General features: G+C 35.6%; 1 protein-coding gene across 2 annotated transcripts in view; it reads right to left on the reverse strand.

Moving 5' to 3' along the window:
- The window catches only part of LOC150101300 (neuronal acetylcholine receptor subunit alpha-10-like), a 337,428-nt gene that overhangs the window by 18,923 nt on the left and 293,351 nt on the right, over window positions 1–25,154 (reverse strand). For both annotated transcript variants that reach the window (XM_090399841.1, XM_090399840.1), the window contains 3 exons: window positions 22,118–22,263; window positions 20,565–20,609; window positions 2,814–2,923 (listed from right to left, as the gene is read on the reverse strand). In XM_090399841.1, coding sequence (XP_090255967.1) covers window positions 2,814–2,923; window positions 20,565–20,609; window positions 22,118–22,263 — 301 coding nt within the window. The remainder of the gene's footprint in view (window positions 1–2,813; window positions 2,924–20,564; window positions 20,610–22,117; window positions 22,264–25,154) is intronic.

The following is a 25,154-nucleotide window of genomic DNA, read 5'->3' on the forward strand; positions in this document are numbered from 1 at the left end:
AAAAAATCTATCTACGCACTTCATTGGCACTTATAAGGGAAAGGATTCAGAACACGAGGTACGAACTTAATCACAGTGATATTAATAGTAGGTTCTTTGATGAAATTTCCAACAATTTAGAATATACCATATGGAACCAAATTGATCAAATGATACAACGCAGTTATGAAAAAACTTTCAAACTTTATAAAGAAAAACAAATTAAGAAATTCAATGACTTTTACAAGAAAAAATATCGGACACAGAACAACCTCCAGGACGACACAAAGTGATTTTCAATTTGTCGAATCACAGTCTGACAAAAAATGAACTCGACATTCTCAAAAATTTAACTTTGCAATTACACCAAAGCACATTCCTAAAATGGATTTTATGTGTGGAATTGAAAAAGGCCTATATCCACTACCGCAAATTGCAGCCAACACTATTAGATTCAAAAGTACCATAATCCTAGCCAAAGATAAACAACCTATTCTCAACATGTCTCCTTGTGATAGAAAGGCAATCCTTAACTTAAAGAAAAACAAAGATATCATCATCAAGCTGATAAGGGAAATTCAACAGTCATCCTTAACTCTAAAGACTATTATGATAAGTTAAACGTATTACTATCAGACAACGCTACCTATAAGATCCCACCATAAAAAATCACAATGAAACAAACCAACTAATCTGTAATTGCAACATTTGTCCATAAGAGGTGAAGAGAAGAATAAAATCCTCACATCCCATTACTCCCAGATTATATGGGACACCTAAAATACATAAAAAGGATATACCTCTCCGTCCAATCGTTGATGGGAGATCAGGATACACAGACTGAAATCTCACTAATAGCCAAAACATCATCAAAAAATATCTATACGCTGACAACCACAGACAAGAAGAACCAAACTCCGAGCACATTTCTACTGTAGTGATTTCCTTCATCAAGTCAATTTCTTATCAAATAGCCAGAATACTAAAAGCCCACAACATCAGAGTGATCTTCAAACCAACCACCAGCATCAAACATTTTTTAGGATCATTTAGGAGCTATTTTGCCACTCCATTCTACAAATATCCAGGAGTATATTACATTCCTTGCTCCTGTGGTATCGCCTACATCGGACAAACTTCATGGAGTTTGGAGATCAGACAGAGAGAGCACGTTGGTGATGTAAACCACAACAGAAGTATTTCTTCCGGCTTAGCATATCATTTCTGTACGTCTAACCACACGATAGAGTGGCAAAATAGCTCCATGCCATATTTAGACGACGATTATAGACATCGTTTATTCAAGGAAGCCGCAGTAGTGTTAAAAACTGGCGGAAAACTCAACAGAAACCAGGCTACTATTCTTAACAGTTCATGGGAAAACCTCATCCTCTCTCTAAATCCATCTGAACTACAGCTAGCTAGTAATCACATTATGCGTTTACAACAAACACGCATGCGTGATAATGATTAAGAACAATAAGTCCACTCAGTCTCTGTCACGCGAATGTGCAACCTTAGCTACTAGAGTGTTTACAACGTTTTTATGTTCCTTTCAATTTGCATTTACTAGTATTTTTTATACTTTTCCGTCAACGCCTTTAAAAAGTTAGACAGTTTACTAGCGAAACTGGTAGGCAAAGAATGTTAAAATATTTGTATATGGTCAGTATTAAACAATACGTTTTTTATGCTTAATTCAATAGATGAGTTATTTCTAAAGAGGCTCTCAACAATGCATCCTTTCTCCAGAGGTGTGCACACCCACCCACCCACCCACCCACACACACACACAGAGAGAGAGAGAGAGAGAGAGAGAGAGAAAGATAGGGATAATTCAAGACAGCATTAAAAATGAGGGGATAGTTGAAGTTACAAAATTATAACGATATCACAGATGGTTAATAGCACTCGGGTTTGAAACCTGAACTTATTTTAATAGCAAAAACCTTCAGAGCGGCATTAAGAGGAAAACTTTGGAGCTAAATAGCGTTGCTCGAATTGAGCAGGTCTTTGCGTAGCTATCCGTAAGGATGGAGAAATGCATAAAGGTAAGATTTGATCTAGTTTTTTTTTTCACATCCTGACAAGGAAATGACCAGTTTGTATTTGTTCCAGATTTTCCTATGCTGTCACTGTTCTGAAAAAACATAAGATAGCTTTATTTTATTTATTGGACCAAGTTGGCTTCTCTAGGATCTCCTTATCCATGTCTTGGATTTTTCTGGCATTTGAAGATAAGGAGCTGTTTCCTGTAAATATTATGCAGAGAATAAGTACATTATTAATTCCTTCGATTCAAGAATAAGCATTTCCACTTTAATTTGCAGTGGTCCTACTGAAGAAATTTGGCATCGATAGCACAAATCCAGTGAGTGAGTCAAGGATTAGATAATCTGTGAGTTCTGAAAAGCAAACATTTTCATCCATGCTGTACATATCTCGGGCACAAAAATCATATTCCTCCTACCAAATATCCATATCGCAGTACTACCTCGAACTCCCAGTCTTCGGTAACATACCGGAGGTAACGTTTCTCAAGTAGCCACCAAATCCAGCAAATGAGGCGCAATTCTCTGTTACCTCCATGGATGCTAGTGTATTCATTCTTCACTGTTCTTAGCCAACGACCACTTTTTGTGACTTAACCTGAGATGTGTGTCATTATAGAAAAGTATAATTTGTCGCCAATGCATTCTTCCGAATAGGAGCAGAGAATGGGGCGAGCAGACAAGAGGAAAGGAAATCTTAGTCTATCACGTAAAACACGGACATACGAAGGATCTGTTACTGTATAACAACATAATATAAAGTAAGAAGAAATGCTTGCCTACTTGTTGTACAGAATTACGTCGGGCCTCCATACTTGTGACGCAGGAATTCGGATGACTGAGATGTTGCCAAAGTCAGACTTATTCCACCGAAGATGAACATCTGTCCACCTCTGCTTAAAAGTAAATCATCATTAAGAATTAAAGAGTTTACATTTGTCTGGTAAAATATAAATCGCTTACATTATTCTAGATTTTATGTACTAACATCATACATATAAATATTTCTAAATAAACATGTAATAAACAGTGTATGGTTATCGACATATTAACATACACTTACTAAATGCATGTTGGTTAAATGAAAGTATAAAGAGCGAAGTATCGGAGAAAATAATTGGAGTGGCCTACGGGTTATTTTGGAATATAGAAGGAAACGTTTGTACAAAAGCAGATCAATATAAATTGGTGATATTTTATTTTTCAGAGAAGCAATTCTTTGTAAACCTTGCCCCCCCCCCATTTCCCACTTGGCTGAGAAGTCATTCTTCCATGTTAAAGAATATTAGCACAAGTAATCAAATTTTATATGCATTTAGGGCTATAATATGATAAGTAGAAGGGCAATATGTAACAAATAAAATGCAAGCCTTAAATTTTTGTTATTACAACAAAAATGTATAAATAAAATTTTGTATACGTAATTTTGTTTCTTAAAATGTACAAGAGTGTGAACAATTTACTCTCACACATCTTGTGTAAGTTGATCTAGTTATGAATGATGTAAACTTCATTGAGGAGTCCATTTCTTTCACTGGAAGTGGGATGTATTGTGGCTGAACACAAGCAAGTTCGAAAGCAATAAAGTTCCTTGTTGGGAGGTATCCGCGAGAGATTCTCCAAGCATCATCTGTTTTCAAATCTTCGCTGCTGTGCATCCTGCAATAGTTTATTGGAAAGATGTACATCAGAATGTATCTTATTCTGCCCACCATCGGCTTCTCTACAATGGAGAAGCCAACTTTCTCTTTAGTCTTTTACTGCGTGCCATGGCACGGTTTTCTTTCTTCAGGATTCTCCACTAATGTAGAGTTACTTTCTCTATTATACATAAATCTTCTTTCCTGGCATTTATCTAGAAGTAAATGCTGGGACATGCTTTCTTTCCTAACATAAACGGATCACACTATATCTTCCTTGGCCCTTAAAATCTCAAGAGACTCCTGAGAGATCGACCCAGCTACTAACTATAAGAATCCCAATCAGTCCATCCTTAAAATATTGTTCACCTGCTTGCAGTGAGTGCACCTAAAACAATCTCACTCAAAATTTTTGGTAGTTATTCCGAGTAGAGTGATTCGGCTGATGCACGATCTTGCATGACTTCAAACAATATCTCACAAAGGGTCAGTTTCAGATCTCTCTTTCTGCAGGTATACTTCCGTTCACACTGCTCCGCAGGACTGGTAAAGCAGTGTCCACAGAATATATTACATCGAGAGCCCAGCAGCAGAAGCTACTCAACAATCTATTACAGTCCAGCTGTAATCCCATCGAACCTGCATCTCCGTTTCTTCTAGCTCTGTTTTCTAGACAGTCTTTCCTCAGGAAATGTCCAAGATCATCTATATCCTCCAAATTTTCAAGTAAAATGTCAATAGGTTCCAACTTTCCGAAACCTAGTATACACCAACCACAAATGCGCTAGTCTTTATGCCTCCCTTATGCAGCATTAAAAACAATTAACACCATCCTGGATGCTTGCAAGTTTTGGGTTGTTTGCATCACGTCTTCCTGATGTTCGGGGCTTGCTTTTTTGTATCTTTTAGTAAATAAAAGTGGGTCTGTGTCATTATTTTTTTACTAAAATATTTTAGGGTGAGGGTATTATTTTTGATGAGGCCATACTCACCTGAATCAATCAAGAATGCTAGTGAATGGAATCTCATTACATTATTCTAAAGTCAGACTCTATTCACTAGAATCCTTGATTCATTCAGGTGAGTATGGCCTCATCAAAAATAATACCCTCACCCTAAAATATTTTAGTAAAAAAATGACAGAGCCCTATTTGTTTACTAAAAGATACATAAAAGAAAGCCTCCAAATATCAGGGAACGTGATGCAACGTATGTTTAAGAAACAAACATACGTTAATCTTCCTTTAGATATTTTCCTATTACCTTTTCAGCATAGGGGACTCTTTTCATTAGATGCTGCTGTGATTAGGAATATACTTCCTAATCACTTCCTGATACGCAATGCTCTACCTGTATTGATATTTTGAATGTGTTTACCATCCTTTCACCTTTGAAATATTTGGAAGTGTACTAAATGTTTTCCCTTACAAAATTAAGGTGATGTGTGCATGTAGTCTGTTTTCCATGCTCTTTACTGTTACATCGGGTGAAGATGGCAGAGCCACGAGAAGCGAGTTGAGGATGACCATGTTCCTGGCACTTGAAGCGTCTTGCGAGATTCGTAATGTAAATCCCAATATCGTTGAGATAGCCTGAAGCCACGGAAACTGAAAGCTGTACATGTTAAATGTAAGACTGATATTATTGGTTCATGCAATATTATTGTCCTATATGGATAAATTAGGTGACTGTCACTCATTGACCTTTCAACTCAAAGCAAATTCCTTGTCAGGATCATCAAGGAGTGCCCCACTCTGATAATACTTCTGTGGAAAAGTTTCATGTTTCCAGTATATGTAAAAATGGTATCGTAATTGGTATTTTCACAACATATGTTGTACATACAAGTTGCTCTTAATGCTTTTAGATAGTTTCGACTGGGAATCTCGTTAGTGTTCTTTCCCCTGATTTTGGGAGACCTGCTTACCCTCCTGGATAAATGAAAGTAACATTTTCTCGATTGGCCATTCACTAGTCGAATGAATTATTAAATACAATGGTATTCTTCTCAATGTTTTTTTTTTCAGAATTTTTGTATTGTTCTTTGTATTTGTTGGGTCTTCAGTTTCTGGGTTCTGATGAAGTTGAGCATGAAGAATTCCTACTTAAACGGGAGATTAATAGTTCACTTCCTCAGTCACCACTGAACCAGATTTCGACACACATACTGTCCTGCATGAATGGCTGCACTTCAACTAGAATGCTACTCTGGATGCCATACCAGGCACCAGAAAGTGTGTGGACCCTTTCCTCATACTATGAGGATAGAACCACTCCTATATCATTTAGCTTTTCAAGAGAGTCCGCTAACTAATTTATCTTGGCCTGACCATACACTACCGCTAGTTTTGCCCAAGCAATTTATGCACACTATTCCCCCCTCCCTCGTCCACACACAGTTCGCGCTGATGGCTAAAACTACGACAGAGTGGGGAATCACAAGAATAGTGGTTTGACGAGTACTAAAAACAAGACAGCAGAAATAAAGCGAGGAATAGAATATAGCAAATAAAGAGAAAACGGAGCAAGAAGGAAAAGACCAACGCCATCAGTGGGAAATGTCCGTCCGCTAAGAACAGGTGCACGACATGGAAAAGTATCAGCACATAATAATATCGATTTGAAACACAAAGTACAATATTTCAAACAAAATGATGAATTAAAATTCTATACGAAAAGCAGTTGCACGCAAAGCAAGAAATGCCATCTGCTTTACCTCTTTCACGTTATTTTATATTAAATGTCCAATTTTACTTTTATAACAAACTAAACGTGGGATTCACTATACGAGTACAGTATTTAGATTTTGTTCATATATATCCTTTTAATGCACTAATTGCATCAACTTCAGTAACTACGAAATGAAGTTTTGATCAAAAATACCACTTACGCATTTTAACAATATACAGTACGTTCGTAAAACACCGACCTCTAGCGGGGGCAATGAATTACAACTGTTTATTGACACGAAAGTTACTCGCCGGTCTAACATCTGCAATAATTTGAGTTGCAAATTTTATGTTTTATGTGAGTATTTCTGCGGTTAAAGAATAAATGGCGTAGTGTTCAGCTTTCATGTTGAACGATGGATTTTCACAGTAGGTGCTTAGACGAGGGATGTTTTCACATTTATGTATTCGACGTTCGTAAAAATTTTAGTTTGCACTGATTCGAGATATGAAGTTTGATATATTTAGTAAATGTTCTTTTGTGGTACATGTGATCGAAGGTAATTTCAAAGATATCACAGTTCGCAAACTCTTCTAATAGGGTCGCTACTTAGAATCCCTGAAAGGGCCTACAGCACCCTGATTCAATTTCCTTTTTTTTAGAATTAGCTGTCATCTCTCGTATGACAGGTATCAACACCATGCACAACAGACATTTTGAATGAGAAATTCACACATGGAATCGTGTATAACATTTAAAACCATTTTTGATAATACTTTACTGCTTGTAAGGGCGATCACTCCAGTTTGTAGCTAAATATTAACTCCATGTACGTTTCTAACTCCCGTTCCATTCTTAACAAGATTTTATGTTCTTCTTGCTATTCTAAACAAGACTTTATATTCTTTTTGCTATTCTAAAGAAGACTTGATATTCTTTTCATCCATATTTTATCCTATCGTGAACGAAAAAAAAAAAATTTAAGAGAAGTATCTTGAGGACTAAGTTCCTCGTATTGCAGAGTGCAGCTGACTTTATTTGCTCTTTGTATCCCAAACAACACAACACACTCCTTTCACGAGTGTGTAACAAGTTAAGAAGTCATTTCTCAAAGAGAAGTGACTCCCTACTGTATTCTTCATTGAGAACTTAATGAACGTGTTATCACTGAGAGTGGTATCCTTAGAGGTTTTCTGCTTCTTGCATCTTGTGAAATTAGCTGCTTCTTAAGTTTTCCGAAGTAAAAAATAATATGAATTAGCGTCTCATCCTGAACTAAAAGTTAAGAATGTCAGCACAAAATTTAAACTGATTCTTAATCGTATTTAACGATATGAACGAATGCTGCTCTTTAAAAAAACAGAGATGAATGTACATCTTAGGCATGCCTATTCGAAGTAGAAAATTCACACAACATATCAAATACGATGTGCGTTATACAGGAGATAATTAAAAACACGATAGAGCGATTCTTTTCAGTGCATATTCATTGAGAATGGAGTTCAGCTTAACCACAATACGTACGCCTTTCTTTCTTACGTGTATTTTATTCTGTTAATCATGCTTTATTTTAATTAATTACGAGAGTATGCAAGAATGACAATAATACACAAATACAATGAAATTAATCTACTTAAAATGATCTATTGTTGTAAAACTGATTCCACAATATTTATTCTGCCTAAAACAGTTACGTTGCCAAACTAGAAATATCAAGACTGTTGGCATGTGTGTGTATTTTTCACATTCTAATATGAAACACGTCGAAATCAAAACATTTCAGTGTCACTAGTCGACTATTCCAGCGAAAATTTAGTTTTTTTTTTTATTTATTTATTTTTGTGAAGAGGGAGCTCTCTGCTGGTATAACAGTTATAAATATAATGGGGATATGAATTTTATAAGTGAAGAATTCAACTAAATGGCTCGAATTTCCTAGAGATATGACCCCTCTGAAGTTCTGATATTTAAAGAAATATCTATATGTAAGATTATTTTTAGGTAATTAATCAGCACATTGAGATTTAAATATCAGAGTTAAGGCTTTTATCTATTAAGAATTTTACAAAAATTTGAAACACAAACTATCATTTAAATAACAGTTACCGAAAACAACTTACCACCTAAAGCTATTCGCGTATTTAGACGACAAGTTCTGATAAGTATATGATTTTAATTGGAGGATAACCAAACCACCTGTAATAATTGGGAAAATGAAGTAAAAATGAAACAAATGGTCTTTCTTTTTTTAACACGCCGGGTTCCCCACATTAGTAATGAGATATGTGGTTTCCGAATTTTTGGTGACCGAAATGACAATATTTTAGAAGTTCGAAAATTTAGGGAGAAAGCAACAGAAGACAACGAAGAGCGATATTTCGATTATTATAAAATCGAAAAAGCCAATGTTTTCTTTTCTTTAACAAATAAGCAAGGATATGCATAAAACGAGATATTTAATCAGAATTTATTATTCATTTATTCGTTAAACACGTTAAACTAAACTAGTTCATGGGAATAATTATTCAAAAATATTCATGGATTTCGAGGTTTGCCAATTTGCCTCGTTATTATTTCGGCGACGTAAAATAAACAGAGATAGGGAATATTCTTAGTATTGAGATTTATTTTACATCGCCGAAACGAAACCGTATGACTCTTTCTTTGATATTTGATGTCACGCACTGGCGGGAGTTCACTTATGAAAAATGCAACTCTGACATCCGATTGCTTTGGTATTGAATGAAGCTTTGGTTTTTTTCCTGCTCTCTGAAGAGAACCAACTGGTGAAACCTTTATCAAAAGCACCAATGAAAGGCGAATATGCGGATGTAGTTCAAGAGAAGGCAAGTCCGATGACGAGGACTCTTCTCAAAAGCTCTCTGATCAAATTTTCGAAACTTTCAACTTTTCTACATATATTATGCTTTAAAATAAAGTTAGATGTTTAACATCCCCTATTTCTACCTTCATTATGTTATTTTAAGGCCACTGCTGCACGCCACTGCAATTACATATCTAAAGTTGATTGAATATCTTTGCGGTATTTCCAAGAAAACTAATTTACGTGTGCTAATTGTTCTTCAAATAATTAATGATTTATGTATGAATGATTGCTTCAGGAGTAAACTTAACTAGCATCGATGATGTCCCTTTGGCTAGACACATTTGGATTCGAATCTTGCCCATCCAGAAAACCATTATGAGCGATTTTCAATTGAAGGCGAGTTAGCAGTCTCATAAAGAAGATGAAGGCTTTTTCATTCCTCAAAAAGTCAGATCGGCTAAAAGCATCCACTCAATTAACCTACTCAATAGAATACATCGTAATTCAAAACAATTTTGGGAGCTCAGTTGATAAAACGCCGCAAGTTCGAATTAAGAGTAAGAAATGGATGACTTTACGTAAAAGCCTGCTTCAAACAAGCATATAAAAAAATACACAACGGTTCTAAATCAGGGATTATACTAATATCCAAGGAAATAGCAAATTTATCATTATTTACGTGATTGCTACCCAAGAAAAGAACACGTAAAACTTTGCCCGACCATAGTACATTTGGTATCCTAGGTGGGCAAAGGATTAAAAAAAAACTAAATTGCCTTTTTATTTATTTTGTAAAATGTGTGAAATTTTAATTTTTTAATCACTTGTACCACTTGTTAGATATTTTCCATCAAATGTCAATATGTTGATTTATTAATCCACATGTGAGTGTCTGTGATGGATTTTGTTTGTTTTTGAAATTTATTTCGACCAACACGTAAATCGGGTTCCGAAAATTATTTGACTTTGACAGAGATTTATTGGTTATACTTATATTCATTATTATTATTAATACAGTAGAGAAAAATAAACGTTATCTGGAATGTCTCGTACCAAAATTGTTAACAAAGTTGGGTAGTTATTGTAAAAGCTGTAAAAAAGCAGCAAAACTAAATTATAGTGCAAATGTAAATGCTTAAACACGTCATGATAATCGTTTGTGTTTATCCATCAAGTTGAAAGTCTCTGAATGCTACCCGACAAAATAAAGCTGTCAGAGGAAAGTTAATTTTCATTAACTCATGCTGCAATGATTAGTTCTGAAATGCAACTATGTGAAGAAAGAGAAATCGATTTTGAATACAAAAATAGTTTAAATGTACAATGTAATTTTAGAAGATTAGTTTGTCATATGTATCCAAATAACAAACCGCAGTATGGTGATGGAAATTGAGCGTTAAATATTCCGCGTTCAATACGAGGATAGCTTATTTCATTCTCTCGCATCTTTGTTTGTAGCAAACTTCAATACTCGTTTATAGATTTGTGAAGAACAGAAAATTGACTTCGACTTTTTCTAATATAATTTATGAATTTTATTTCGGCAATATATGATATAATGATGTGCAGTTTTATATTTCATACATCAGCTGCGAATTTGCTATTAACAGTTATCAGAGTCATGTATCACTAGTAAGTTCTGTTATGATTTCTGTGGTATAAATATCTTGGTGTAACCTCTCATCATGATCATTTATAGTACCACTATCTTCGAAAAGGCTAAACTGTTAGAACCTTAGTAGCTCCACTGACAATACCCTTTTAGTTGGGGAAAATTCTGCGTTGAACTCTGAGTTGTATTTCAACCCAGATTTGAATTTTAGTTGGGGAAAAATCTGGCAATAATTCCATGCCGCTCACTCAACGGAACATACCTGTATGATCCACTTTAGAGATCTTCATTTCTTGATGTATATATCTCAAAAGTGGATCGTACAAAGTAATTGTGTATTTTAATGAATTCATGCCATTTATTCACAAGCTTTAAATAATTGGTTAACCAGTCTTAAAATTTCGGTTATGATTAAAAAAAGTTTCTGTTAGTGTTTTAACAAGATTCTTTGAGCTTTGACAGTTTCATTCATTTATTTTAAATGTACAAGCTATAATCCTGTTTTCAAGTCAATGTTTAGTGGAACGTGGGAATGAGAAATTATACCACTCAGTTTTTTAACACAGCTTATGGAAAAATAAATAAACTCACAATTGACAGAGTCATAGCAGTTTAATATTAAGAAGAAATTTAACTTAGAATTTTGTTAAATTTACTGGTCCATTTATCCACTTTTTTCAATGATAATTGGAAACAAATGCTAGAAAAACCTTCAATAGGTAAAGCAAAAAGCTTAGCTAATAGCACCTTGCTTATTGCATAAAAACGACATCTTCACAGACAACACAGCAACAGCTTTCGAATCCTGCTAACTTTTACTTAACTGATAATCTATCACAGCCTACTAGAGGAGAGCTTAGAAACGTATCCTTCAAAATGCACAACAAAGGTATGAACAAATTCAAATGGAGAGAAGTCACAAGAATTAAAAAATGTCGCATCAACCATATTATTGTTGGTAGTGATGTCTTCGCGCTAGTTCAGGTCATGGCACAGTATATCGTAAAATTATTCCCTCTAGATTACAAGCAAGCTTTTGTGGTTTTGATACATACTTATAAGAAAAAAATGAAATGTATAAGGATGAAAATAAGTGGTGGATGATAATAGTATCAGATTCTGGGTTCCTATGAATAATTTATGTTGTCAAGTTTTTCATTTCAAAGTATACAACTGCTCACCATTTAAATGTTTATTGTTATAATGGTTTATTTAGTTACGTCGTCCCTGAGTTATGGGAGGTTGCCACCAACTGACCAGGATCATTTGGGATACCATAAAGGATACCGCACAAAACGAATAATGCAGAATGAAGTTTCATGTTCAATTATAGTTAACATCGCAACTTTTCATTCTAAGCCATTAATATGCCAAATGCTTCCAGCCTTTTGTGCGAGCGTCTTAAAATTGAATGAAAGCCATGGTTGTTTATTCATTCAGATATTACGTATACATTCTATCGCTATCGAAACACCATGAAAGGTGAAATGTAACTTGCAAGGGAATGACGTGATCAAGTGTAAGTTAATGGTCAAGTCTTTAAGCACAAGATGAAAAATAGAGAACTGATTCAGTCGTGTATTTACTCATAAAATTTTCCAGTGATATTATATTTCCCAGACATGATAATCGAATTTGATTAAGGTCAAAGCGAGATAACCAACTCTGTTTTAGGCTATTTTGGAGAAAAGAGCAAAGATAATAATAATACTAATGGTAAGAACCTGCTGGATTTCTGTTCAGGACATGGATTAGTCATCGCTGCACCACACTCCGGCATACAGACGTCCAAAAATTCATATGAAAGGAAGACAGAAGAAATAAGAAAAGTCTTACCATTGTTGATAGTGATGTGTTCAGGCTGGTTCTGAAAAAGGGGACTACATAGGATTTTATTATTATTATTATTATTACGTAACACCTCCAGGAAGTCCAATGACTCATCGAGGGAGAGCACTCTCCGACTCTGTCTCCATTGCTCAATCCACCAACTACCATCATCTACACCAGCGCCATCTACCGCCCATCATTATCACTAGTATTTTCACAGACAATCACACACATCCATGCCCACGGCGGGATTCGAACCCACAGCCTTTTGTCTGGAGAGCGAATATGCTGACCACTTGGCCAACCAGGCCGGCATTTTAATATTTAATATTGAATATCATATCGAAAAGAAAATTATGTAAGAAAGTTTTAAAATCAAGCAAATTCGAAATGAAAGAATGTGAAGACAGTGGACAAACTCTGAAAAAGATGTTGGGTGATTCAGACAGAGAAGCATGTGGCAAAGTTGCCTGCAAGGATAGGAAAATTATAACACCCTGGTGAACTCATGAAGTTAGAGGTCGTCATGTGAAACAAGAAAGCACATTGAAATTTCCTACAAATAAATGAAAGAATACAGAGAAAAATGTACATAAGCGAAGCAGCTAACATGAAGGTAGCAAGTTATGGAGGCTAGTGATAAAGCTCAGAAACAGAGTGAAGTGTACTGTAAAAGGAATTAGTGATGATAAACATGGCATGAAAGTTGAAGAAATTCTAAATGTCTGGAGTAACTACTTTGAAAGATTGCTTAATGAAACAAGAAAAAACAGAACGGTGATAGAAAATATTCAACAGGAATGCAATCAAATATGTGTGTGTGTGTGTGTGTGTGTGTGTGTGTGTGTGTGTGTGTGTGTGTGTGTGTGTGTGTGTGTGTGTGTGTGTGTGTGTGTGTAGAGAAACGGAGTCAAAATATGGTTTTGACAATGGAGGTTGTCAGAACCATATTTTGACTTTAAGACAAACAGTTAAGAAATCGTGAAAATATAAGAAAGATCTGCATCTAAGTTTTGTCGATCTGGAGAGGAGATGCCAAGAAAAAAGTTGTAAGTCCCCGTTAGAATTCAGGGAGATACACGAAAGGCTTTATGTGTGGGGGGGAGAGAGAGAGAACACTGTATGTTTATTATTATTATTTTCTATAGTCCGGAATCCCTGCTCGAGACCAAACAAAACTTTTTCAAGCCACTTCAAGCCTGTAATAATAGGAGAGGTGATCTCTACCAAGAGAAATTATCTCCTGTCAATAAAATAATCAAAAACATCCATGCCCAAGGTAAGATTCGAATCCGTATTCTGTTAGTTAAAGAGTTGATACGCTAACTACCCGACTAATTAAGCTGAGTTCGATGTAAAAGCATGTATGACACAAGGGGGCACATTATTTCCACTGTTATTCATCATCTATATAGATCACATTAAGAAGAAATGTCGCAATGAACTCAGGCTCTTAACGTTCAAGCTTCGTAAATTAAGCCCCATTCCAGACGAGCTGTGGCTATTAAATAACGAGACTGGTTGCAAAAGTGTGGTTTATTATTATAATTGTACAACTTAATTGTTATCCCCTTCAACATACTATACACCGTTGCATACAAATTTTCCATTGTTGAAAGCAGGGCTGAAAGTCATCAGGTTATCTGCTTCAGTAGCACTGTCGTTTTCTCCTTTACCTCATCCACCGACTGAAAATGGGTGCCCTTCAATGCGCATTTCAACTTTGGAAAAAAGTAAAAGTCACATGGAGCTAAGTTCGCTGAGAGGTGGGTGGTCCAACACGGATCTTCTTATCAGCCAGTTACTGCTTTACAGACAGTGCACTGTGGGCTGGAGCTTTGTCCTGATGAAGAATCCAAGCGTTATTCTTCCACAGACCGGGTCTCTTCTTCCTCACTCCTTCTCTTAGCTTGGCGAGAACCTCATGGTAATAATGTTGGTTAACTGTCTGACTCTCTGGTACCCATTCAACCATTACCACGCTATTGATATCAAAAAAACAGCATTGCCTTCAGTTCTGACTTGCTTATTCCTGCTTTTTTCATCCTCTGTGACGGGGGGAGTTTTCCAGTGCATCCATTGTCTCTTTGTTTTTGGATCGTACTGGAAAATCCATGTCTCATGACATGTGATGATCTTCTCCTGCAAGTCCAGCTCCGCTGTTTCCCATTTTCAGTCCGTGGATGAGGTAAAGGAGAAAACGGCAGCGCAACTGAAGCAGATAACACCTGATGACTTACAACAATGGAAATTCGTATGCAGCGGTGTATAGATAGAGGAGGGGGAGTATGTTGAAGGGATAACAATTAAGTTGTACAATTGCAACCAGTCTCATTATTTAATAGCTACACCTCGTGTGTGTGTGTGTGTGTGTGTGTGTGTGTGTGTGTGTGTGTGTGTGTGTGTGTGTGTGTGTGTGTGTGTGTGTGTGTGTGTGTGTGTGTGTGTGTGTGTGTACACACACAGTTTTTTCTAAGTCTTTCTCTTTTCTTAGTTCCTGGAATAAGACCTTCAAGGAGTTGCACTGGAAGTGCTATTATATATGTTGATATGGCCAAGCCGGCATATGAGGTTTTTCTTCAAATATTTGTTATGATAACCTGCATCGGAAAGAGAGAAGTGTTTCTTTGCCTCACTTCTGGTATTTTTAGGATAGCATTATACCACTCATTTCATATACTAGTAACCTCTTTATTACCCTCTTTTAAGAGGATCCAAGTTTACCCTTCTGTACAGGAGTACTGAATTAACGAGCGTGTCGATGAGGCTAGTGTAAATGTGTTATCTGGCAACAAAGGTTTTATTTTGGAGAAAACTGTTGTTATTTTCGCAATTTTCGTTGTGATATCCTAACTTAGTCTTCCGTCTTTATTAATATATTTTCGACGTAGAAGAACTGATCAACGTCTCTAAATTTATTTTCAACTCGAGCAAGATTTTTTTTCAGTTTGTGCTAAAGCATATCCAGAGAAGCACAGATATTTGTTGTTTTTTATTTTTATTATTTATGATTAAGCCGTATTTTTAAGAGTGTGATCTAATTTGTACTCTCCATAACTCTGTCGATATAGACGAATCCCCTTTGGTCTGAAAGACCTGGGTTCGTTCGATTCCCGTCACATGAGGAACCTTTATTTGGTCTCTTCCGACGAAAGGTGAGTTAGCCGGTCTTATACCGAGATCTGATTTGTTTTCCGTTAGCAGATATCATCAATACATTCAGAAAATTTAGATGGTTTATTCTTCTTCCTTCTACTAGCACTCCTATATCACACATGTCCGCAGCTCCATTTACAACATATTCTAGGAAGCAATTAAATAACTCTGGTGATATTTCGCTATTTAGCACCCCTGCCTCAGTTCATGCTCCACTAGGAAGTGGGTGTTATATTTCCTATAATTTCAACCACCATGTCAGAAGATGGGTACAGGGATTAAAGCAACTGTATCACTGGCTATGTATTCCATAGTGCTGTAGAATCTTTCAGAAGGCATTATGCCAAACAGAAGCAAAGTCTTTTTGTAGATCAATAAATTTTGACACATTACTTATGTTCTATGTATTTTTCTCAAATGATATGGAGTCCGTCAATATAAGGTTTGTTGTACCGTTGGTCTTTCTAAATCCATCTGAAAGTGTTAGAATTTGATTTCATCTTTACTTTAATTCATGTAGGATATCTACAAATATCTTTGCTTGGATGGACAATAAGGTTCTTTTCAACTGTCCTAAAATTATTTCACCTTTTGCGGTTTCCTTTTTTGAAGGTAATAAGAATAATGTGCGCCAAATGTTTAGCCAGATTCCTCTTCCACACATGCTGGAAACACACTGACACTGCGTTGTAAATTCTCGTGTTTTTGTTTCCCTGTTTTTTTGGTCTTAATGTAGCTCATTCTACTTCTTCTCTGAGTGTAGACTAATCACGGTTCGCTGTTATTGAACAATTCCTTTTAAATTTAGATGATCCAAGCCAGCAACCTTTTTGAATAGCTTACTTGAATATTCACATCATCCTTTCAATGTTTTTTCATGATCATTAAATACTGATTACATCCTGATCCTGAATTATCCAGCTATTATGAGCAAAATAGACAAAAAAGCTTTTAATTTCTTAATTATATGGTATCTCAGGTTATTCGGTTATTCTTTTGAAGTCTATTCTCATTTCATTTGGAATTCTTTCGATGACCACCTGTTTTTTGCAAGCTTCGCCTCCATTTTAATCAGTCTGCTCATATCATTCATATTGATCGTTGTTTTCTCAATGTTTCGAATTAGCCTTAATCTGCTATGCTGATCTAAGAACTCTAGTTCTTCTTGTAATCCAAGATATGCTGACATAGCATTCTCTTTTGAGAATATTTTCAGTTGGTAAGTGGCATCAGGGTCAGGAAAATCAACAGGGATTTCGGAAAGCGGGAGTACAATACTCGTTTTAACACGTTCATTGCCAATCACGCGATATCGCGCGATGCGAGTTCTCACCTAACGGCCGATAACGCGTTATCGCGTGGACGTCGCTAACTAAATCTTCTGGTTCCCATCTGCCGTACGGCCGCGGGAGGGTAGCTATATGCTACCATTCTAGGGAGAGATGATTATGAGCAAGGTGGTTTCCCGTTGCCTTCCTTGCCGTAAGTATTTATGACTGTAACCTGTATGTTCACGGGGTCGGTTTGCCTGCTTGCGGGATGAAAAACCCCAGATAAACTGGCGGAAAAAACCCTGCTGCCCACGCCCAAGACCGGCTAACTTGGCTATGGCTGAGGAAGAGCCTTAAGCTCCTCACGTCGTGGACGGGAATCGAACCTAGGACACTCCTTCCCCAGACATATGGTTGCGAAGCGCAAAGCCACTAGGCTAACCGCGCGGACGCTAACTAAATAAAAAAAAAATAAAACAAAATTGGCCACCACACGAAATTCCAATTTTAAGCTTGGCAATGAAAGTGTTAAACAGTTCCTTAATACATAATTTGAGTGCATATTGATAAACCTTTGTCTTCTTATTTTCTTATGAATTTAAATACTAATTTCAATATAAATGTTGATATAACTAAATTATGGTTACTTCGAATATCAACACGCCTCGGTAGGTTCTAGTTCTTGCTGAGTTTATACAGGTTTTATATTTAGATTTTATGTCATTGTAATGAATCTGGTTCTTGGTCCTTCCATCTGGTGAGATACATATAGTGATCCTTTATGTGGAAAAGTGTGTTGGTTATGGTGAGAACGTTATGCGAAGAAAATTCTATCAGTTGCATATCCTCCACCCCCGTCATCTCCTCGTCCAACAGGGCCAATAAAAGTGAGAAAATGTCTTCTGATTTTTTTTTTCATTCCAGTCTCCTTGCATTCTTAAAATTTCATTATAGTATGTTTCAATTACGCTAGTCATTTGATCATAAAGATGTTCACTTCCTGATCATTGTATGAGGTAGTTGGTGCATTTACTTGTATTATATATACATATCTGGTGATTACACTTTAATGATACTTCCGCAACAAAAGTTTGCCATTCACATCTTTGAAGTAGTAGACTTCAGATATGTGAATGGTATTATTATTATTATTGATATTATTTCTAGATCAGAAAACCAACTTCCTCTTGGCATCCTTTAGGAGTGTCTGAGTAAAGAAAAAAGATATTACTTCCTCTGCTGTTATTTCTCCACATTCTGGCCATCTTCTGTAATATATTAGAGATCCATCATATGCTAATTATGGATCTCTAATATATTACAAGTTCTTTTTTGCAATATCCTAAGTTGGCCACTTCGATATAACGAGTTAACATCCCACGTTCCGATCACAAATGTTTCTCGGCGAAATTTATGTAAAGATATTTAAATTTTTATTAAATCACTGTCATTAGTAGCATATTTTTGGCCATGTCTCTCGGTGTGTCCCAGAGACGACGCGATCTTTGTTACAGAACGTCATGCCCGCTCGTTAATCTCCAGAGCAGACATGACATTCTGCAAAGTTTTCTATCGATATCTGCCTATTGGACAGTTAAAGACAGTAATAATACACATCTCCTCTCCTGTCTTCGCCTGTAAGCTTCAGATGGACAAAGCGGAACAATCTTACAACAAGGGTGGTCTTGCACAGAGCATGCATATATATATATATATATAAATATATATATATATGTTAAATATATATGTTAAAGATACCAAGTAATTTTAAACCTGGTTTTACTCCATTTCACAAGTAAGCAAACAGACTAAAAGTCAAGTTTGCGTCTGCAATTGATGCAAGTCTAACTGATCCCACAGGTAGTGCGGGACCAGGGCAACTCGTGGAAAAGGTGGAACAAGCTCCGATCACTAATCTTAATATTTATCCTTAATGCCAAAACACATCTCCAAGAAGGGGATGTATGATGTTTTGTATTAAAGGCAAGGGGCCACTACCCAGACCGGTTTCGACCTTTATTGAGGTCTCGTCAGTGGGAGCTAGGCTAGAATTAGAAATACCAAGATTTAATAGTACAGAGCTTGTAAGTATTTCGCCAAAACAAGTTACCATAAGGTGTTTTAACCTTATTAAATAAAAATCTCTGGAGGAGATATAAATGTAGAAAGTATTTTTACCTTGGGTATAAATATGTTAAAAACTTGACTTTTAGTCTGTTTGCTTACTTGGGAAATGGAGTAAAACCAGGCTTAAAATTACTTGGTATCTTTAACATATTTATACCCAAGGTAAAAATACTTTCTACATATATATATATATATATATATATATATATATATATATCCAATACAAATCTAGGATTTCCTAACTAAAGTGAATAACTGCTGTAATAAATTTGGCATGAAAATCAGCAGTAAAAAGACAAATTATGAAAATAGACAGAACATTGAAAGCATCAACTGTATCCTGAGTGAGATCTGGGTATAGAACATATAGAAACACAAAGAAATTCAGATATTTAGGCACAATGTTTACTGGATATGTCAAATTATATATGGAAACAGACAACATAATAAACAAAACGCATTGAAGAGCTTCGAATCAATTTTTATGTCGTAAGAGAGAATTTAATCAAAACACTTAGGGGCAGCTGTATACAAGACAATGTTCAAACCAATTTTATCTTATGGATCTGAGAGCTACGTTAGAAATAAAACACTTCATCAAAGACTGAAGACAACAGATACGACAGTTCTGAGAAAAATTAGAGGAGTGACCAGATGGAATCAATGTCAGAACTGAATTAAAATTGAGGATATTAAGAAAGAACTTGATATTGTTGGCATTCAAGAGTGTGTGAGCAGATCATATGCAGCCGCATTTATGGTCATCACTTAAACAGAGTGGGTGAGGAAAGGTTAGCAAAAAAGGTATTTGTTATCAGGATGGTAGGAAAAAGTCCCCGAGGAAGACTAAGCTTTAGATAGATTGATAGATAAGAAGTGCCTTAGAGAAGAGAAATATAATACTGTTAATATTGGAGTCGTGGCAAACAACAGATTCATTTGGAGGAAAACTCTCAAGAGAAAGTTAGTAATAATGTAAACTTTTCATGTAGTACTTTCATAATATCCTGTACACCCCCCCCTTCCTAGGAGAGATATCAGGAATTAGATAATGATGATGATGAGGTGATAATTTTACAATTATCAGAAAATCTAATATTTTGAACAGTTATAAAATAAACGTTTAAGTAATGTGTTTCATAGAACAATATGCTGAATAACTTATATTTGTCAACGGAAGACAACGGTCTGACTTTAATCCTGTGTATCATCTAGTGGAATTAAAAGCTTCACTGATGTCACAAATAAAAACGTGTAATACTACAGTGGTACCTTAATCTACTTTGTACCAAAATTAAGCAGGTGAATTTTGCCTCATCAAACAGTATCGTCTTTTTTTCTTTCTTTTATAAAAACAACCAAATAACACGCAATAAGCATTAGATAACAGAAACCACTTACCTGTGTTACCCAGCAATTTGTAGTCAGTATTTGGTTCCTTTCATCCTAAGGAATAAGGAAATATATTAAAATAAACGCAATGGGATTGTGCATTGTGTTGACCAGATTAAATTAAATTCAAATTCCTCCTGAAAGTTTAAGTTGTTAGTCAGGCAAACACTTAAAATTAATTTGCGAATATAAAAGAAATACCTTTTAGTTGTAAAACAGATGTGAACTTAAAATAGAATTTGTGGGCATTAACCAGCCCAATACCTTAAGTTATAGCGATGCTCGAATTTCATTGAGATATCATATATCGACTTTCTCTTTTCCATATAAAGACAAGATATCACATTGAAATCATAATATTAATAACAACCTACTTAAAAATGCATTTAGATTAAGTTAAAGAAATGAACGACTAGACGACTGTTATTTTGATGATCAAACTTATCCCTATCAAACATTGTATTTCTATCTTTCATGTCTAATCTGTGCACTACTATTTCCTACGATTTTCTGTTTGTGAAGATGAATGCGTCTTCATGCAGATTACAAGCTGGACAATTACTGTGCGCAGCCATAGAAGGAACACTCCTATAATAACCGAGATTACTGTATCGAAAAATAATGCACTTAAAATGTATTTTAGAAATAAACGAAATTTTATTTATAAAAAAACTGGGAATATATATAAAAAATTAACAGGTGACAATTTTTGAGCTTTGCAACTGTTATTAATTATTTTTAGCGTATTAAGTGCAGAAATAGAAAATGAAGGAATCGCTCATAATTCTCTAAGAGACTTACTGGAAGTAAAAAAAAATGTAAATTAATTCTAATTCATGTTACTTATTGTTACACTTAATGATTATAAAAACAATTTTGTTTGAGGATATTAATTATAACCAAGAAGTAAATTATTGTATGTAATAATATAATCTTCAAAACAGCGAACTCACCAATCAAATTATGGTGTGACTGCTGGGATATTTATGCATTTTCCGTATCTAAGTAATGCCATGAAAATTCTGGAGCGACGATTGAACCTCAAAGTTGAAGAGCTATTGCTTTGAGTCTCAACTTGGATGGCTCCAATCCACCCTCGTCCACCCGGCAAAAATTATAACTCACCATTCCGTGTGCACTACTTTGAGTTTTATGAATGTCGCTGATAAAAAAACTTTGGCATAATACAAATTTAGTTTTTGTACAATATCAAATATTGAAAAATGTGCAACTTAATTTGTACATTAGGAGTACAGCTATTTATGCGTTTAAATGGCGACTGACAAACAAGGGCAGGTTCACTGGTTTGGTTTATCTCAACGATCGATATTTCCTAATTTGCATATCACATACAAGAAACCACTCGCTAACATCGCAAATCATTTAATCTACTTCCTTAAGATAGAAATATTAGTTTACTTCGAATTCTACTTTTTCCCCATGAATCTCATTACCGATTTTTAAGTGGAATTGCATTAATTTAATCGAACAGATAGAAGCAAAATTAAGACGCTGGATGGGCTCACATTCAGGAATGTTGGAAGAACTGAATATTTGCTTACCACATCGATTATTTGATGTAACGAGAGGTCAAAGAGCACGCGCACAGCTTGACCGGAGTCTTGCGAAGGTCGGACGGCAGGATCATAGTTGGACATCAGGTAACGGGTAAGGCGATATTCCTGTTCGTCACTTTGCACATAAACCACTAGAATAAAATTATAGAAATAACATTAGCTTGGGAAAGAACTTCACGTGGAATGTAAAACTGCATTGCTATTCGGAAACAACATCCCCACAGTGATATTTATGACAACTTTATCGCAAATGAATTCGCTCTCATGAGGATGTTGCTCGTTTTGTGCAGTAACCGTGCTAGGAATAGGACAGAAATGAGTCCATAGAAGTTGACATCGAAGATATACTTTCGGCTAGAGAAGTCGTGCTGGTCAGAAACGCAGCAAATAAATTTGAAAATGAATCTGTGATTGATTGATTGAATGTGTGGGATCTGAATCCGCTGTAAAAATCGATTCATTTTTAATTAACAAATTATGTATTCAAAATCCAGCATGAACAGTTCATTTATTAAATGCGTGTGTGAGTTACAATTTCATATAACGATACATAAAAAAGCTAACATTAATAGTAATATTTATTATTGTATTTCTGCACTAGAATATTAGTGAGTTTGTTCAGGGTAGACTAGCAGCAACCAAGCACAAATTTGCACGTAATGCACTAAATCTTGAATTGTATGCTTTCTCATTCGCTCTGTAAGTTTCCAACTGGGACGGAAAGCACTCAGGACTGCAAACACGGCTGTGGCTCGTTATTTACTTCGCGTGCATTTCGCACATTGATGGGATTGTTTCACGTTCGGGATACTACAGTGTAGGACGTGCCTATGTCAAAACATCCAGAAGGATGATTAGTCAGCTGTGTCACTGTTTGTATCCTTCGAATGCAAGCCATAATAAGCGCGTGCTCCATTAAGGTCGCTATGCTATCTTACATCTTCTAGAAGCGCCTCCCATTTTTCTGCAGAAATATTTCAAGGGACGATTACTCCATAACTTACGAGCACTTTCTTTGTACGATATAGCACCCTTAAAAAAGGGAGAATCTCGGACTTTCGTACATAATTAGACGTCGGTACAAGCACTTTATGAAAGTATTCATTATCATGTGATAGCACGTTTTCTCAATATCTGACGCAATGAAGTTCTTAAATCTTAATGGGAGATTTAAAATTGCATTTAAGTAGATTCTCGTTTAAGTATTTATAAATTCTGTTGATTCCTACCACTAAATGAAGCTATTACATATAAAGGGATCTTCAAAGAGATGCATTTATGATTTTTTCATACCAAATGGATTACGTGCCACAGCAGTGATTCTAAGACGGTTATGTAGCAAGTTAGTAACTTATCTCATTATAACAATCATTAGGGCCAAAATTAAACCTATCAAAATTCAGCTCTAAGAGGGTATCCTCGGTTTGCTCCTTTCAATCGACAGAAGTCATCTTTAACAGGACATTCTTGAAGATAACATCTTTGACAGAAGTCATCTTCAACAATTTCTATTAACTGAATTTAAAATTCAATTAACGGAGGAGCACTTCGAGAGTAGTGAAAAACGCCAAATCAGCAAGTTTTCTCTCTTTGTGTCTCCTCCTCCTACTCGACAGGTGGCACTGTTCAATAAATTTCGACCGAATTTGGAATATACTTATTTCTTAGGAATGATAAAAGTTAAACTAATAGCTAAACAAATTTCTCTAAAATTTGGAATAATTATTCATTACATTTTTCATGATCTGAGAATTACCCCGCAGTTAGCCAAAATTGAAGGAGGATTATAGGATGGGAAGTCGCGTTCTTTGCAGACACAGTTCTACAGGTCTCCTAATTTGGAATACCGCTGCTTCTTACACTGTTTAAAGATGCCTAAGAAATTCATCCTCATCAGAGTAAAAGGAAATTGGGATTGCTCGCTCCTCAGACACATTTTGAGAGAATGCCATAGACACTGCTAACGATCACACTCTTCAATTATTTATTTGTCTATTGTTTTACCGTCGCACATCATATCATATGTAAAACCGTGAGCCAATTATTAAAATAAGAGGAAGTTGGTTGCAATTTCGAAGCGGCCTCTTACCTTACATATTTGAGAATGAAAATTCCCTCTAAAAGTTGAGAAATACCATAAAAGCAGCATAATATAATACTTATAAAAAAGGAGTAAATTAATCCGTTCTAAGATGCAGCCAACTTTCGCTTCTTTAACACTAAGTTCACTTATAAGTATGATATGTATTTATGAAATTATCCCACATAATACACAAATATGCAATGAAACTATGATGGTGAATAGTGCATCACAAAACATAAAATATAAACACGTAAGCTAAATAAGAAACTTGTCTCTTGTTTTGCCTAGCATTAAGGATGACTTCTTGAGATAAAGCCATGTCGTTGTCTTCATAACCATTAAGTTGTCCAGTAATGAGTGCAAAAGCGATTTTCATTCCACCCAAGTTTTTAAATCAATAGTACATTAGCATCGTAGTTGGGTAAGAGTTGCATAGTCCGGAAAACCTGCTCTTAGAGACAAGTGCCATTTTTTTCGAGCCATTTCACGGCACTCATCAGGATGGTGGAGGTAGTTTCAAACCGCGCGGTGAAAACCATCTGTTAGCCAAAGACATACATTTTGTCGCTTATCTAAAATTAAATCGTTGTCTGAATAAAACTTATACTATTCTTTTGGGCCGCAATATTAACCATATTTTCTTGGGGATGGAAAAGAATCCCCCTTCCTTTAAGGCTGATGTCATTCTTCCAAACGCCATATTCTCATTAACGCGCATCGGTTTGATCCCTGAATGATATACAATTAATCCCAGACTTCAACTGGTGTTCAGCTAAGTATATGTTTCTCCACTGGTAAAACTTTATGCATCTTTGGATGGCTATGGTCTCACAGAAATAAATAATAGTGGAGTTAATGCAGAAATATTTTACATATTTTGTTTAATTTATGCATATTAACCCTTTGTTAAACCTGTATTTTACTGTTTTTGTGTTATCA

This window comes from Typopeltis vanoorti, chromosome 11 (genome assembly GCF_054136105.1).
Source record: "Typopeltis vanoorti isolate ZY-2024b chromosome 11, IOZ_Tvanoo_1.0, whole genome shotgun sequence".
Lineage (NCBI taxonomy): Eukaryota > Metazoa > Arthropoda > Arachnida > Uropygi > Thelyphonidae > Typopeltis > Typopeltis vanoorti.